This window comes from Myiozetetes cayanensis, unplaced genomic scaffold (assembly GCF_022539395.1).
Source record: "Myiozetetes cayanensis isolate MyiCay16 unplaced genomic scaffold, myiCay2020 scf448, whole genome shotgun sequence".
In the NCBI taxonomy this organism is placed as follows: Eukaryota; Metazoa; Chordata; class Aves; order Passeriformes; family Tyrannidae; genus Myiozetetes; species Myiozetetes cayanensis.
Genome location: NW_026087685.1, coordinates 21,613 through 37,444, shown reverse-complemented (window position 1 = coordinate 37,444; position 15,832 = coordinate 21,613). Strand labels below are relative to the sequence as shown.

The following is a 15,832-nucleotide window of genomic DNA, read 5'->3' as shown; positions in this document are numbered from 1 at the left end:
GACCCCAAGGAGCTCAGGGACCCCCAGGGAGCTTCGGGGACCCCCAGGAGCTTTGGGGACCCCAAGGGAGCTCAGGGGACCCCCCCAGGGAGCTTTGGGGACCCCCAGGGAGCTCAGGGGACCCCCAGGGAGCTTTGGGGACCTCCAGGGAGCTTTGGGGACCCCAAGGGAGCTCAGGGGACCCCCCCAGGGAGCTTTGGGGACCCCCAGGGAGCTCAGGGGACCCCCCCAGGGAGCTTTGGGGACCCCCCAGGCCCCCCCAGGTCAGTGGAGGGCACGGAAGGTGAGCAGGGGGGACTTCTCGGGCATGAGGATGAAGCGGAAGACGGTGGGGACGTCCTCGGGGGACACGGCCTCGATGGTGAAGTTGCTCAGGACCTGCAGGGGGGGGAAAAGGATGGGGTGGGGTCAGCCCAGGGGGGTTTGGGGTCAGCCCAGGGGGGTTTGGGGTCAGGCCAGGGGGGTTTGGGGTCAGCCCAGGGTGGTTTGGGGTCAGCCCAGGGGGGTTTGGGGTCAGCCCAGGGGGGTTTGGGGTCAGGCCAAGGTGCTTTGGGGTCAATCCAAGGTGGTTTGGGGTCAGCCCAGGGTGGTTTGGGGTCAGGCCAAGGTGGTTTGGGGTCAACCCAGGGGGGTTTGGGGTCAGGCCAGGGGGGTTTGGGGTCAATCCAAGGTGGTTTGGGATCAATCCAAGATGGTTTGGGGTCAGACCAGGGGGGTTTAGGGTCAGCCCAGGGTGGTTTGGGGTCAATCTAAGGCGCTTTGGGATCAATCCAAGGTGGTTTGGGGTCAATGCCAAGGTGGTTTGGGGTCAATGCAAGGTGGTTTGGGGTCAGGCCAGGGTGGTTTGGGGTCAGGCCAAGGTGGTTTGGGGTCAGCCCAGGGTGGTTTGGGATCAATGCAAGGTGGTTTGGGATCAGGCCAAGGTGGTTTGGGGTCAATCCAAGGTGGTTTGGGATCAAACCAAGGTGGTTTGGGGTCAATCCAAGGTGCTTTGGGGTCAATCCAAGGTGGTTTGGGGTCAATCCAAGGTTATTTGGGGTCAGGTCAAGGTGGTTTGGGATCAATCCAAGGTGCTTTGGGGTCAATCCAAGGTGGTTTGGGGTCAATCCAAGGTTATTTGGGGTCAGGCCAAGGTGGTTTAGGATCAATGCAAGGTGCTTTGGGGTCAATCCAAGGTAGTTTGGGGCCAAACCAGGGTGGTTTGGGGTCAGGCTCAAGCCAAGTCCTCGTTGGGTCAAGCCAAGAGGGTTTTTGGCTCAAGCCAAGACCCCACTGGGGGGTTGAACTGAAGTTGTCGAGTCAAGCCAAGAACCCCCCCCGGGTCAGCCCGAGCTGTGGCACGTCAAGGTCACGCCAAGGTCACGTCAAGGTCACGCCAAGGTCACTGCCAAGGTCATGCTCATGCTGTGTCATGTTAGGTCATACCAAGTTGGGTTTGGGTCAGGCTAAGTCAGTCATGAGGTCAGATGATGTCATGGGGTCAGATGATGTCCTGGGGTCAGATCAGAGTCCTGGGGTCAAATCAAGTCCTGGGGTCACATCAAGTTCATGGGGTCAAGCCAAGTCCTGGGGTCAAACCAAGTCCTGGGGTCAAATCAAGTCCTGGGGTCAGATGATGTCTTGGGGTCAGATGAAGTCCTGGGGTCAAGCTAAGTCAGTCCTGGGGTCAGATGAAGTCCTGGGGTCAGATGAAGTCCTGGGGTCAGATGAAGTCCTGGGGTCACATCAAGTCCTGGGGTCCGGTGACATCACTGGGTCAAGTCAAGCCGGTTTTGGGTCCGGCCAATCCATCGCTGTCCAAGCCCACCCATCCCCACCCCAATCCACGACTGACCGACCCCCCCCCAGCACTGCATCACACCGAGACCCCCCTGGCTGAGCCCCCTTTCCCCAGCCCAGCCCAGCCCACCCCAGCCCAGACCAGCCCTCCCCAGCCCTGACCAATCCCCCAGCCCAGCCCAGTCCCCCCAGCCCAGCCAGTCCTCCCAGCCCAGACCAGTCCCCCACCCCTGACCAACCCCTCCAGCCCAGACCAGTCCCCCAGCACCAGTCCCCCCACCTCAGACCAGTCCCCCCAGCCCAGCCCAGCCCCCCCACCTCAGACCAGTCCCCCCAGCCCAGACCAGTCCCCCAGCCCAGCCCAGTCCCCCCACCCCAGACCAGTCCCCCCCACCCCAGATCAGTCCCCCAGCCCAGACCAGTCCCCCAGCCCAGCCCAGTCCCCCCACCCCAGACCAGTCCCCCCAGCCCAAACCAGTCCCCCAGCCCAGACCAGTCCCCACCCCAGACCAGTCCCCCAGCCCAGACCAGTCCCCAGTCCAGACCAGTCCCCCCAGCCCAGACCAGTCCCCAGCCCAGACCAGTCCCCCAGCCCAGACCAGTCCCCCCACCCGCAGACCAGTCCCCCAGCCCAGACCAACCCCTCAGCCCAGGACCAGTCCCCCAGCCCAGACCAACCCCTCCAGCCCAGACCAGTCCCCCCAGTCCAGACCAGTCCCTCCCATCCCAGCCCAGTCCCCCCACCCCAGACCAGTCCCCCACCCCAGACCAGTCCCCCCACCCCAGACCAATCCCCCAGCCCAGAGCCAGTCCCCCCACCCAGACCAGTCCCCCACCTCAGACCAGTCCTCCCACCCCAGACCAGTCCCCCCACCCCAGACCAGCCCCTGCCTAGACCAGTCCTCCACCAGACTACCTCCCACTCCAGACCAACCCACCCACCTCAGACCAGTCCCCACCAGCCCAGTCCCCCCACCCAGCCCAGTCCCCAGCCCAGATCCAGTCCCCCCAGCCCAGACCAGTCCCCCCACCCAGACCAGTCCCCCCGCCCATCCCAGTCCCCAGCTCGTGCTTTGAGGAAGAGCATCATCTCAGCCTTCTGCCAGTGCTGAACTCCCCCTTCCCCAGTCCAGCCCAGTCCCCCAGTCCAGCCCAGTTCCTCCCAGCCCAGACCAACCCCCACCCCAGACCAGTCCCCCAGCCCATCCCAGTCCCCCACTGACGTGCACGAGGAAGAGCATCATCTCAGCCTCTGCCCCACCCCAGACCAGTCCCCCAGTCCAGACCATTCCCCCCACTCCAGACCAGCCCACCCACCCCAGACCAGTCCCCCAGCCCATCCCAGTCCCCCCAGCTCACGTGCACGAGGAAGAGCATCATCTCAGCCTCTGCCAGTGCTGAACTCCCCCTTCCCCCAGTCCAGACCAGTCCCCCAGCCCAGACCAGTCCCCCAGCCCGTCCCAGTCCCCAGCCCAGACCAGTCCCCCAGCCCAGTCCCAGTCCCCCAGCCCAGACCAGTCCCCCAGCCCAGACCAGTCCCCCAGCCCAGTCCCAGTCCCCCAGCTCACGTGCACGAGGAAGAGCATCATCTCAGCCTCTGCCAGTGCTGAACTCCCCCTTCCCCCAGCCCAGACCAGTCCCCCAGCCCATCCCAGTCCCCCAGCCCAGACCAGTCCCCCCACCTCAGACCAGTGCCCCCACCCCAGACCAGTCCCCCAGCCCATCCCAGTCCCCCAGCTCACGTGCACGAGGAAGAGCATCATCTCAGCCTCTGCCAGTGCTGAACTCCCCTTCCCCAGTCCAGCCCAGTCCCCCAGCCCAGCCCAGTCCCCCAGCCCAGACCAGTCCCCCAGCCCAGGAGCCCCAGCTCACGCACGAGGAAGAGCATCATCTCAGCCTCTGCCAGTGCTGAACTCCCCCTTCCCCCACCCAGCCCAGTCCCCCAGCCCATCCCAGTCCCCCAGCCCATCCCAGTCCCCCACCCCAGACCAGTCCCCGAGCCCAGACCAGTCCCCCAGCCCATCCAGTCCCCACCCCAGACCAGTCCCCCAGCCCAGACCAGTCCCCCAGACCCAGCCCAGTCCCCCAGCTCACGTGCACGAGGAAGAGCATCATCTCAGCCTCTGCCCCACCCCAGCCCAGTCCCCCCACCCCATCCCAGTCCCCACCCCAGCCCAGTCCCCCCAGCCCAGGGGAGCCCCCCACTGACGTGCACGAGGAAGAGCATCATCTCAGCCTCTGCCAGCCTGCGCCCGATGCACTGCCGGGCTCCGAAGCCGAAGGCCAAGGCCTTGAAGCCGGAGCCGTCCTTGCCCAGCCAGCGGCGGGTCCGTAGAGGCCGGGCTGGGGGAACACCTCGGGACAGCGCCCCATGGAGTACAGGGCCACCTGGCACAGGGTCTGGGGGGGTGACATGGTGATGGACACCCCCAAAAAACCCCCCCCAAAACCCCCCATGGGGTACAGGGCCACCTGGCACAGGGTCTGGGGGGGTGACATGGTGAGAGACCCCCCCCAAAACCCCCAGGGACCACCCCATGGGGTACAGGGCCACCTGGCACAGGGTCTGGGGGGGTGACACTGTGAGAGACCCCTCTAAAAACCCCCATGGGCAGGGCACCTGGCATAGCGTCTGGGAGCAGTGCCATGAGAGACCCCCCAAAAACCCCCCAGAGATCCCCCCATGGAGTACAGGGCCACCTGGCACAGCGTCTAGGGGGGTGACAGGGTGAGAGACCCCCTCCAAAAACCCCCCATGGCAACCTGGCACAGGGTCTGGGGGGGTAACAGTGTGATGGACCCCCCCCAAAACCCCCCATGGGGTACAGGGCCACCTGGCACAGCGTCTGGGGGGGTGACAGGGTGAGAGACCCCCCCCAAAAACCCCCCATGGGGTACAGGGCCACCTGGCACAGGGTCTGGGGGGGTGACAGGTGAGAGACTCTCCAAAAACCCCCCATGGGGTACAGGGCCACCTGGCACAGGGTCTGGGGGGGCAACACCATGAGGGACCCACCCAAACCTCCAGGACCCCCATGGGGTACAGGGCCACCTGGCACAGGGTCTGGGGGTGACACTGTGAGAGACCCCCCCCAAAAACCCCCCATGGGCCACCTGGCACAGGGTCTGGGGGGGCACTGCCATGAGAGACCCCCCCAAAACCCCCCAGGGACCCCCCCCATGGGGTACAGGGCCACCTGACACAGGGTCTGGGGGGGTGACAGGGTGAGAGACCCCCTCCAAAAAGCCCCCATGGAGTACAGGGCCACCTGGCACAGGGTCTGGGGGGGTGACAGGGTGAGAGACCCCCCCCAAAAACCCCCCATGGGGTACAGGGCCACCTGGCACAGGGTCTGGGGGGGCAACACCATGAGGGACCCCCCCCAAAACCTCCCAGGGACCCCCCCATGGGGTACAGGACCACCTGGCACAGGGTCTGGGGGGACACCGCTGTCGGGACCCCCCCCGGCACCTCCCGGGACCCCCAGGGAACCCTGGAGAACCCCGGGACCCCCCCGGGACCCCCAGGGAACACCCAGGGATGTGGGGGGGGCTGTGCAGGCACCACAGGGGACAAAGGGACCCCCTGGGGACCCCAAATGTGGGTAGGGGATGAGGGGAAACCCCCCCCCCCCCACCGGGCACCCCAAACAGGGGGAAGGGATGGGGGGAACCCCCACAAAACGTCACCAGAGGACACCCCCAAGGGATGGGGGACAGAGGGACCCCCTGGGAACCCCAAATCAGGGACAGGGGGCAAAGGACCCCCACAAACAGGAGAGGGGGACAAAGGACCCCCAAATCAGGGACAGGGGGCAAAGGGACCCCTCCCAAATCAGGAGAGGGGGCAAAGGGACCCCCCCAAAACAGGGACAGGGGGCAAAGGGACCCCTCCCAAATCAGGGGCAGGGGGCAAAGGGACCCCCAAAGCAGGAGAGGGCAGAGGACCCAAAGCAGAGGGACAGGGGGCAAAGGGACCCCCCCCCCCCAAATCAGGGGCAGGGGGCAAGGGGGACCCTCCCTCCAGAGGGCAGGGACAGGGTGGCATAAAGGGCCAGCTGGCACAGCGCCTGGGGGGGGTCAGCGCTGTGTGGGACCCCCCCCCGGGCACCCCCCTCCCCACTCACCCCCGCGGGCACTCGGTAGTTGTGCAGCACCACGTCGGTGGCCGGGTACCGCTGCACCGTGATGCCCACCGGGTACAGCCTGGGGGGCGGGATGGGGAGGGGTCAGTGTGCCCCACCCTCTCGAGGACCCACAGTGCCCCCAGAGATGCCCCAGTACCCCAGTACCATCCCCAGCGCTCCCCAGTTCCCCCAGTGCCCAGCCCCGTGCCAACACGACCCTCCACCCTCTCCAGGACCCCAATGCTTAGAGATGCCCCAGTCCCCCAGTGCCATCCCCAGTTCCCCAGTGCCCACACAGCCCCCACCCTCTCCAGGACCCCCAGTACCCCCAGTCCCCCAGTGCCACCCCCAGCCCTCCCAGTGCCGTCCCTCCCAGTGCCACACAGCCCCCACTCCTCTCCTCCAGGACCCCAGTGCCCCCAGAGATGTCCCAGTCCCCCAGTGCCATCCCCAGTTCCCCAGTGCCACACAGCCCCCACCCTTTCCAGGACCCCCAGTACCCCCAGTCCCCCAGTGCCACCCCAGCCCTCCCAGTGCCCGTCCCTCCCAGTGCCCAGCCCCCACTCCTCTCTCCAGTCCCCAGTGCCCCAGAGATGTCCCAGTCCCCCAGTGCCATACCCAGTTCCCCAGTCCCCGGCCCTCCCAGTGCCACACACAGCCTCCCACTCTCTCCAGGACCCCAGTGCCCCAGTCCCCCAGTGCCACCCCAGCGCTCCCAGTGCCCGGCCCTCCCAGTGCCCACACAGCCTCCCACTCTCTCCAGGACCCCCAGTGCCCCCAGTCCCCCAGTATTCAACCCCTAGTGCCCTCCCCCGGTATTCAGCCCCCAACCCTCCCAGTTCTCCCAGCCCCCGGTGCCACCCCAATTCCCCCACAGTGGTGCCAGTCCCTCCCAGTTCCCCCAGTTCTCAGCTCCCAGTGCCCTTCTTAGTGCCCCCAGTGCCCCCGGCCCACCTCAGGGTCTCCTTGATGGCCGCTCTCAGCAGCGGGAGCGCCCCCAGGAGCTCGGCCAGGGCCTGGGCCCCTCGCCCCCCTCGGGGACCCCGGGGACCCCCCCGGCCGCGCGGAGCTCGTCCCGCAGCGCCCGCTGCACCCCCGGGTTCCGACCCAGCTCGAACAGCGTGAACAGCAGCAGGATCGCCGTCTGGGGGGAGACACAGTGAGACCCCAGGACCCCTCCGGGACCCTCACAGTGACCCCACAATGAACGCCCCCACTGAACCCCCGTGAGACCCCCAAACAACCCCCAAGCTCGAACAGCGTGAACAGCAGCAGGATCGCCGTCTGGGGGACACGGCTGAGACCCCCGGGACCCCTCCGGGACCCCCAGAGTGCCCCCCGAGTGACCCCACAATGAACCCCGTGAACAGCAGCGGGATCGCCGTCTGGGGGGACACACAGCTGAGACCCCGGGACCCCCAGAGTGATCCCACAATGAACACCCCCTGAACCCCCGTGAGACCCCCAAACAGTCCCCAGCTCAGCAGCAGCGTGATCACCGTCTGGGGGGGACCACACACAATGAGACCCCCTCCTCTGCCCCCAGGACCCCCACAGTGCCACCTACCCCGACCCCCATGTCCCCAACCCCGTGCCCAATTTACCCCGGTCTTTGCCCCCTCCCCGTGCCCCCCTCGCCGCTCCCCCTCCCCATGTCCCCCTCAGCCCCTGTGTCCCCCCACGCCCCCGTGCCCCCCGTGCCCCTCACGGTGTCGACGCCCCCGCGGTGAACTCGGTGACGTTGGCTTTGATGGAGGGAGGGGAGCTGCCCCTGGAGCAGCAGCTCGGCCAGGACCCCCGGCCGCCCCCGGGCCCCGCAGGGTCCCCGGCAGAACTCGCGGTAGATGCGCTGGATGTTCTCGTCAGCTGCGGGGGGCACCATCAGGGGTGGGGGCGCCGGACCCCCTCCTGACCCCCCACCACCCATCGGGGTCTCCCAGTGCCGGGGAGAGGGGCACAACGACCACCCCCGTGGGTGCAGGGGGCGCAGGGTGCCCTGAGCAACCCACAGGGTGGGGGTCACACAGGGTGGGGGTCTCAAGGTGGGGGGCAGGAGGGCCTCAAGGAGGAGGGATTCCAAAGCGGGGGGGCAGGGGGTCCCACAGGGCGAGGGGGTCTTCTAGGGTAGGGGAGGGGGGGGTCCCACGGGATGGGGGTTCCCCGGGGGGATTTCCCACAGGGTGGGGGTCCCACAGGGAGTGTCCCCACAGGGTGGGGGTCCCACAAGGGGTGTTCCCACAGGGTGGGGGTCCCACAGGGTGATCCCCACAGGGTGGGGGTCCCACAGGGTGGGGGTCCCACAAGGGGTGTTCCCACAGGGTGGGGGTCCCGCAGGGAGTGTCCCCACAGGGTGGGGGTCCCACAGGGTGATCCCCACAGGGTGGGGGTCCCACAGGGGGCCATCCCCGCAGGGTGGGGGTCCCACAGGGTGATCCCCGCAGGGTGGGGGTCCCACAGGGGGTGTTCCCAGAGGGTGGGGGTCCCACAGGGTGATCCCCACAGGGTAGGGGGTCCTACAGGGGGTGTTCCCACAGGGTAGGGGTCCCACAGGGTGATCCCCACAGGGTGGGGGTCCCACAAGGGGTGTTCCCACAGGGTGGGGGTCCCACAGGGTGATCCCCGCAGGGTGGGGGTCCTACAGGGGGTGTTCCCAGAGGGTGAGGGTCCCACAGGGAGTGTTCCCGCAGGGTGGGGGTCCCACAGGATGGGGGTCCCACAGGGAGTGTTCCCACAGGGTGGGGGTCCCACAGGGTGGTCCCCGCAGGATGGGGGTCCCACAGGATGGGGGTCCCACAGGGTGATCCCCGCAGGGGGGGGTCCCACAGGATGGGGGTCCCATAAGAGGTGTTCCCACAGGGTAGAGGTCCCACAGGATGGGGGTCCCACAGGGTGATCCCCTCAGGGTGGGGGTCCCACAGGGGGTCCCCGCAGGGTGGGGGTCCCACAGGGGGGTCCCCGCAGGATGGGGGGTCCCACAGGATGGGGGTCCCACAGGAAGGGGGTCCCACAGGGTGGTCCCCGCAGGGTGGGGGTCCCACAGGGGGGTCCCCGCAGGGTGGGGGTCCCTCGGGGGGTCGCGGCCCCCCCCTCACCGTGCTGGAAGATGGTGTCCCAGGCCTGCAGGTGCTGGCGCCAGAGCGGGGGGTGCAGGCGCAGCAGGGGGGGCGGCAGGAAGAGCAGGGGCAGGGTGGTCCTCAGCATCTCCTCCAGCGCCCCCAGGAACCGCTGCGCCCCCCCCGCCGCCTCCCCAGCAGCCCCAGGCGCTCCCCGTACAGGGCGTAGCTGCTGGCTGGGGGCGGGGGCACCGTCAGCACCCGAAATTGGGGTGGGACGCCTGTCATCTCCCCGTCCCCTGAGGGTCCTGAGGGTCCCATTGACACCCCCTCCCCACCCCTTGGGGTTCTGGCTGTTGGGAGGGGGTCATCGTTAGCAACCCCAACCCTTGAGGGTCCCACTGGTATCCCCTCCATCCACTGGGGACGCCACTGGCAGCCCCCCCCCCTTCCCCCGGGGTCCCACAGGGTCCCACTGTCACCCCTCAATCCCCGGGGTCCCACAGGGTCCCATTGTCACCCCCCTCATCCCCTGGGGTCCCACAGGGTCCCACTGTCACCCCCTCAATCCCCCGGGGTCCCACAGGGTCCCATTGTCACCCCTCATCCCCAGGGGTCCCACAGGGTCCCATTGTCACCCCCTCAATCCCCCTGGGGGTCCCACAGGGTCCCATTTTCACCCCCCCCAATCCCCCGGGGGTCCCACAGGGTCCCACTGTCACCCCCCCTCAATCCCCCGGGGGTCCCACAGGGTCCCATTGTCACCCCCTCATCCCCCGGGGGTCCCACAGGGTCCCATTGTCACCCCCTTCCCTGGGGTCCCACAGGGTCCCACTGTCACCCCCTCAATCCCCCGGGGTCCCACAGGGTCCCATTGTCACCCCCCCTCAATCCCCCGGGGGTCCCACAGGGTCCCATTGTCACCCCCCCTTCCCCGGGGGTCCCACAGGGTCCCATTTTCACCCCCTCAATCCCCGGGGTTCCACAGGGTCCCATTTTCACCCCCCCAATCCCCGAGGGTCCCACAGGGTCCCATTGTCACCCCCCTCATCCCCAGGGGTCCCACTGTCACCCTCCCCAGTCCCCTGGGGGTCCCAGGGTCACCCCCCAATCCCCTGGGGGTCCCACTATCACCTCCCCCTCGCTTGGGGACCCCCCTGTCACCTCCCCCTCCCCCCCATCCTCGGGCGTCCTGGGGGTCCCATCGTCCCCCATCGCGGGGGTCCCACTAAGCCACCTCCCCCCGGGGTCCCACTAAACCACCTCCCTCCCCCGGGGGTCCCAGCGCCGCCCCCCCCCCGGGGGTCCCACGCACCCTCGAGGGTGAAGCGGAAGAGCAGGGGGTGGGGGTCGATGGTCAGGGCCCCCCCGGGGGTCCCGCGCACGCGGCCCCGCAGGGACTCGGCGAAGTCCCGCGCCACGGAGTGCAGGAGGGGCAGGAATTTGCGGGCCCCCTCCGGGGACAGCACGGCCCGGTTCAGCGCCAGGCGGTCCGAGCGCCACGCGGGGCCGTTCCTGCCCCAAATCACCCCAAAAACGGGGACATGGGGTCAGGAGGGGGGCAGGGACGGGCAGTTGGAGCGCCACGCGGGGCCGTTCCTGCCCCAAATCACCCCAAAAACGGTGTCAGGGGGTCCCACAGGGGAGGGCGTGGAGGGGGAGGTCACGGGGGTCTTAGGTGGGGGACCCGGGCGTCACACGGGGTCAGGGACGGGTCAGGGGCAGAGCAGGGGGGTTGTCACCGCTGCCCCCACTTAACTCCCCCTCTGCCCCCAGCGCTCTGCCCCCGCACGCCCCCACTATCCCCATCCCTCTGCCCCCAGTGCTCCCAGTGCCTCCCAGTGCTCCCAGTGCCCCCCCGTGCCCTCTGTGCCCCCCCCAGTGCTTCCATCCCAGTGCCCCCCATTCTGTGCCCCCAATTTCCCAGGTACCCTCAGTGCCCCCATCCCCGTGCCCCCTGCCCCCACTGCCCATCCCAGTACCCTCTGTGCCCCCCACTGCTCATCCCAGTGCCCCGTGCCTCCATCCCAGTGCCCTCTGTGACCCCACTGCCCATCCCAGTGCCTCCTGCCCCCCACTGCCCATCCCAGTGCCCCCCCGTGCCTCCATCCCAGTGCCCTCTGTACCCCCCACTGCCCATCCCAGTGCCTCCTGCCTCCCACTGCTCATCCCAGTGCCCCCTGTGCCTCCATCCCAGTGCCCTCTGTGCCCCCACTGCCCATCCCAGTGCCTCCTGTCCCCCACTGCTCATCCCAGTGCCCCCCGTGCCCCCATCCCAGTGTCCCCTGTGCCCCTGCCCCCACTGTCCATCCCAGTGCCCCCTGTGCCCCTGCCCCCATTGCTCATCCCAGTGCCCCCCGTGCCCCCATCCCCGTGCCCCCGGGTGTGTGGGGGTCTCACAGGAGGAAGAGCCCGCAGCGGTGGGCGCGCAGGCTGCGGTGGGCGCTCCAGGCGGCGATGCCCATCCTGCGGGGGAAGGGCCCCTCTGCCCGCAGCAGCTGAGCCGCGTCCCGGGGCAGCAGCACGTTCACGCAGTCCAGGGAACCCACGCGCTCCCTGCGCCCCAAAAACGGGGACCCCCGAGTTGGGGCACGCACGGGGTTAATGGGAACACCCAGCCCGGGGAGAGTCCCTGCTCCCTGTGCCCCAAAAACGGGGACCCCCGAGTTGGGGCATGCACGGGGTTAATGGGAATACCCAGCCCAGAGAGCCCCCCCAAATCCCTGCGCCCCAAAAACGGGGACCCCCGGGTTGGGGCATGCACGGGGTTAATGGGAACACCCAGTCCAGGGAGCCCCCCCAAATCCCTGTGCCCCAAAACGGGGATCCCCGGATTGGGGCAGGCACGGGGTTAATGGGAACACCCAGTCCAGGGAGAGTCCCTGCTCCCTGCGCCCCAAAAACGGGGACCCCCGAGTTGGGGTATGCACGGGGTTAATGGGAACACTGAGCACAGAGTGTCCCCCAGCTCCCTGCGCCCCAAAAACGGGGACCCCCGGATTGGGGCATGCACGGGGTTAATGGGAACACCCAACCCAGGGAGCCCCCCCAAATCCCTGTGCCCCAAAAACGGGGACCCCCGGATTGGGGCATGCACGGGGTTAATGGGAACACCCAGCCCGGGGAGCCCCCCCCACTCCCTGCGCCCCCAAAACGGGGACCCCATCGGTGGGAAGCCCAACTGGATCCTAAAACAGGGACCCCAGCAGTGGGACCCCCAAACACAGGGAGCCCATCACTAGGACCCCAAATGGGCCCCCAAAACCGGGCCCCCATCGGTGGGACCCCCAAACGAGGGTTCAACAGGGACCACCCAGCCCAGGGAGCCCACCCACCCCCTGCACCCCAAAAGAGGGACCCCCAAATGAGGGGATCGGGGTCAGTGGGGACCACCCACCTTGGGGGAACCGGGATGGGACAGAGAAAAACTGAGACCACCCACCCAAGGGCGTCCCCCCGCCCTGGGGGTCCCTGGGATGGTTTGGGGGCCCTGGAATGGTTTGGGGGCCCTGGAATGGTTTGGGGTCCCTGGGATGGTCTGGGGTCCCTGGGATGGTTTGGGGTCCCTGGAATGGTTTGGGGTCCCTGGAATGGTTTGAGGTCCCTGGAATGGTTTGGGGTCCCTGGAATGGTTTGGGGTCCCTGGGGTGGTTTGAGGTCCCTGGAATGGTTTGGGGTCCCTGGGATGGTTTGGTGTCCCTGGAATTGTTTGGGGGCCCTAGGATGGTTTGAGGTCCCTGGGGTGGTTTGGGGTCCCTGGAATGGTTTGGGGTCCCTGGGATGGTTTGGGGTCCCTGGAATGGTTTGGGGTCCCTGGGATGGTTTGAGGTCCTTGGGGTGGTTTGGGGGCCCTGGGATGGTTTGGGGTCCCTGGGATGGTTTGGGGTCCCTGGAATGGTCTGGGGTCCCTGGGATGGTTTGGGGTCCCTGGGATGGTTTGGGGTCCCTGGGATGGTTTGGGGTCCCTGGGGTGGTTTGGGGTCCCTGGGGTGGTTTGGGGTCCCTGGGGTGGTTTGAGGTCCCTGGAATGGTTTGGGGTCCCTGGAATGGTTTGGGGTCCCTGGAATTGTTTGGGGGCCCAAGGATGGTTTGAGGTCCCTGGGGTGGTTTGAGGTCCCTGGAATGGTTTGGGGGCCCTGGGATGGTTTGGGGTCCCTGGGATGGTTTGGTGTCCCTGGAATTGTTTGGGGGCCCAAGGATGGTTTGAGGTCCCTGGGGTGGTTTGAGGTCCCTGGAATGGTTTGGGGGCCCTGGGATGGTTTGGTGTCCCTGGAATTGTTTGGGGGCCCTAGGATGGTTTGAGGTCCCTGGGGTGGTTTGAGGTCCCTGGGGTGGTTTGGGGTCCCTGGGGTGGTTTGAGGTCCCTGGGATGGTTTGGGGTCCCTGGAATGGTTTGGGGTCCCTGGGGTGGTTTGAGGTCCTTGGGGTGGTTTGGGGGCCCTGGGATGGTTTGGGGGCCCTGGGATGGTTTGGGGTCCCTGGGATGGTTTGGGGTCCCTGGAATGGTTTGGGGTCCCTGGGGTGGTTTGGGGTCCCTGGGGTGGTTTGGGGGCCCTGGGATGGTTTGGGGTCTCTGGAATGGTTTGAGGTCCCTGGAATGGTTTGGGGGCCCTGGGGTGGTTTGGGGGCCCTGGAATGGTTTGAGGTCCCTGGAATGGTTTGGGGTCTCTGGAATGGTTTGAGGTCCCTGGAATGGTTTGGGGTCCCTGGAATGGTCTGGAGGCCCTGGAATGGTTTGGGGTCCCTGGGGTGGTTTGAGGTCCCTGGAATGGTTTGGGGTCCTTGGGGTGGTTTGGGGTCTCTGGAATGGTCTGGGGGCCCTGGAATGGTTTGGGGTCCCTGGGGTGGTTTGAGGTCCCTGGAATGGTTTGAGGTCCCTGGAATGGTTTGGGGTCCCTGGAATGGTCTGGGGGCCCTGGAATGGTTTGGGGTCCCTGGGGTGGTTTGGGGGCCCTGGAATGGTTTGAGGTCCCTGGAATGGTTTGGGGTCTCTGGAATGGTTTGGGGTCTCTGGAATGGTTTGAGGTCCCTGGAATGGTTTGGGGTCTCTGGAATGGTTTGAGGTCCCTGGAATGGTTTGGGGGCCCTGGGGTGGTTTGGGGGCCCTGGAATGGTTTGAGGTCCCTGGAATGGTTTGGGGTCTCTGGAATGGTTTGAGGTCCCTGGAATGGTTTGGGGGCCCTGGAATGGTCTGGGGTCCCTGGGGTGGTTTGGGGTCCCTGGAATGGTCTGGGGTCCCTGGAATTGTTTGGGGGCCCTAGGATGGTTTGAGATCCCTGGGGTGGTTTGGGGGCCCTGGAATGGTTTGGGGGCCCTGGAATGGTCTGGGGTCCCTGGGATGGTTTGGGGTCCCTGGAATGGTTTGAGGTCCCTGGGGTGGTTTGAGGTCCTTGGGGTGGTTTGGGTTCCCTGGAATTGTTTGGGGGCCCTAGGATGGTTTGGGGTCCCTGGAATGGTTTGAGGTCCCTGGGGTGGTTTGAGGTCCCTGGGGTGGTTTGGGGGCCCTGGAATGCTCTGGGGTCCCTGGAATGGTTTGGGGTCCCTGGGGTGGTTTGGGGTCCCTGGAATTGTTTGGGGGCCCTAGGATGGTTTGGGGTCCCTGGGGTGGTTTGAGGTCCTTGGGGTGGTTTGGGGGCCCTGGGATGGTTTGGGGTCCCTGGGATGGTTTGGGGTCCCTGGGATGGTTTGGGGTCCCTGGTCACCATCTCGGGGGGTGTCCCCACTTGTAGAGGGGTGCGAGGCTCTGGAAGCCCCCCCGGGGGTCCCTGTCACCACCCCCCGTGTCCCTCCACCGCGGGGGTCCCCGGCATGGTTTGGGGTCACCGATCTGCCCCCCCCGCCGTGTCCCACCCCCCCGGGGGGGATCCCCACCTGTAGACGGGTCCGAGGCGCTGGAAGCCCCCCTCCATGCGCAGGTGGAAGTCCTGGAAGCCCCCCCGGCTCCAGAGGCGCAGGAGGTTGACCCAGCGGTTGGAGCCGGCTCGGGGGATCTCCTCGAAGGGTCGCACCCCCCCCTCGGCCGGGGGACCCCCCGAGCTCAGCGCCCGCCGCGCCCCCCGGCCCCACACCCAGCCCGGGGCGCCCATGGCTGCGCCCACCCCCGGCACAGCCCCCTCTTATCCTCGCCGCCAAGGTCGCCCCCACCCCGCGTGGGGCCGGGGAGGGGCCCGGGACACCCCCGGGATGTGGGGCTGGGGAGGGGCCCGGGGACACCCCCGGGATGTGGGGCCGGGGAGGGGCCCGGGACACCCCCGGGATGTGGGGCTGGAGGGGCCTGGGGACACCCCGGGATGTGGGGTCAGGAGGGGCCTGGGGACACCCTGGATGTGGGTCGGGAGGGGCCCGGGACACCCTCGGATGTGGGGCCGGGAGGGGCCTGGGACACCCCGGGATGTGGGGTCGGGGACACCCCCGGATGTGGGTCGAGGGCCCTGGACACCCCTGGGATGGGGCCGGGGAGGGCCTGGGGACACCCTGGGATGTGGGGTCGGGAGGGCCCCGGACACCCCTGGGATGTGGGGCTGGGAGGGGCCTGGGGACACCCCTGGGATGTGGGGCCGGGGACACCCCTGATGTGGGGTCAGGGAGGGGCCCGGGGACACCCAGGAGAGTGGGACACCCCTGGGATGTGGGGCCGGAGGGCCCTGGGGACACCCCTGGGATGTGGGCTGGGAGGGACCCGGGGACACCCCGGGATGTGGGGTCGGGAGGGCCCGGACACCCTCGGGATGTGGGGCTCGGAGGGGCCCGGGACACCCCGGGATGTGGGTCGGAGGGGCCTGGGACACCCCGGATGTGGGGCCGGGAGGGGCTCCGAGACACCCCTGGATGTGGGGTCGGAGGGGGCACGGGGACACCCCTGGATGTGGGCTG

General features: G+C 67.7%; 1 protein-coding gene across 1 annotated transcript; it reads right to left on the bottom strand.

Moving 5' to 3' along the window:
* Nucleotides 1–264: 264 nt before the first annotated feature.
* LOC126648140 (cytochrome P450 11B, mitochondrial-like) lies at nt 265–15,045 on the bottom strand. Its single transcript, XM_050330843.1, is given in 12 exon segments — nt 265–378; nt 3,989–4,104; nt 4,107–4,179; nt 5,907–5,985; nt 6,861–6,922; nt 6,958–7,050; nt 7,615–7,772; nt 8,999–9,139; nt 9,142–9,195; nt 10,275–10,474; nt 11,360–11,515; nt 14,831–15,045. Coding segments are annotated over 12 exon segments (1,461 nt in total).
* Between the last annotated feature and the right edge of the window lie 787 nt (nt 15,046–15,832).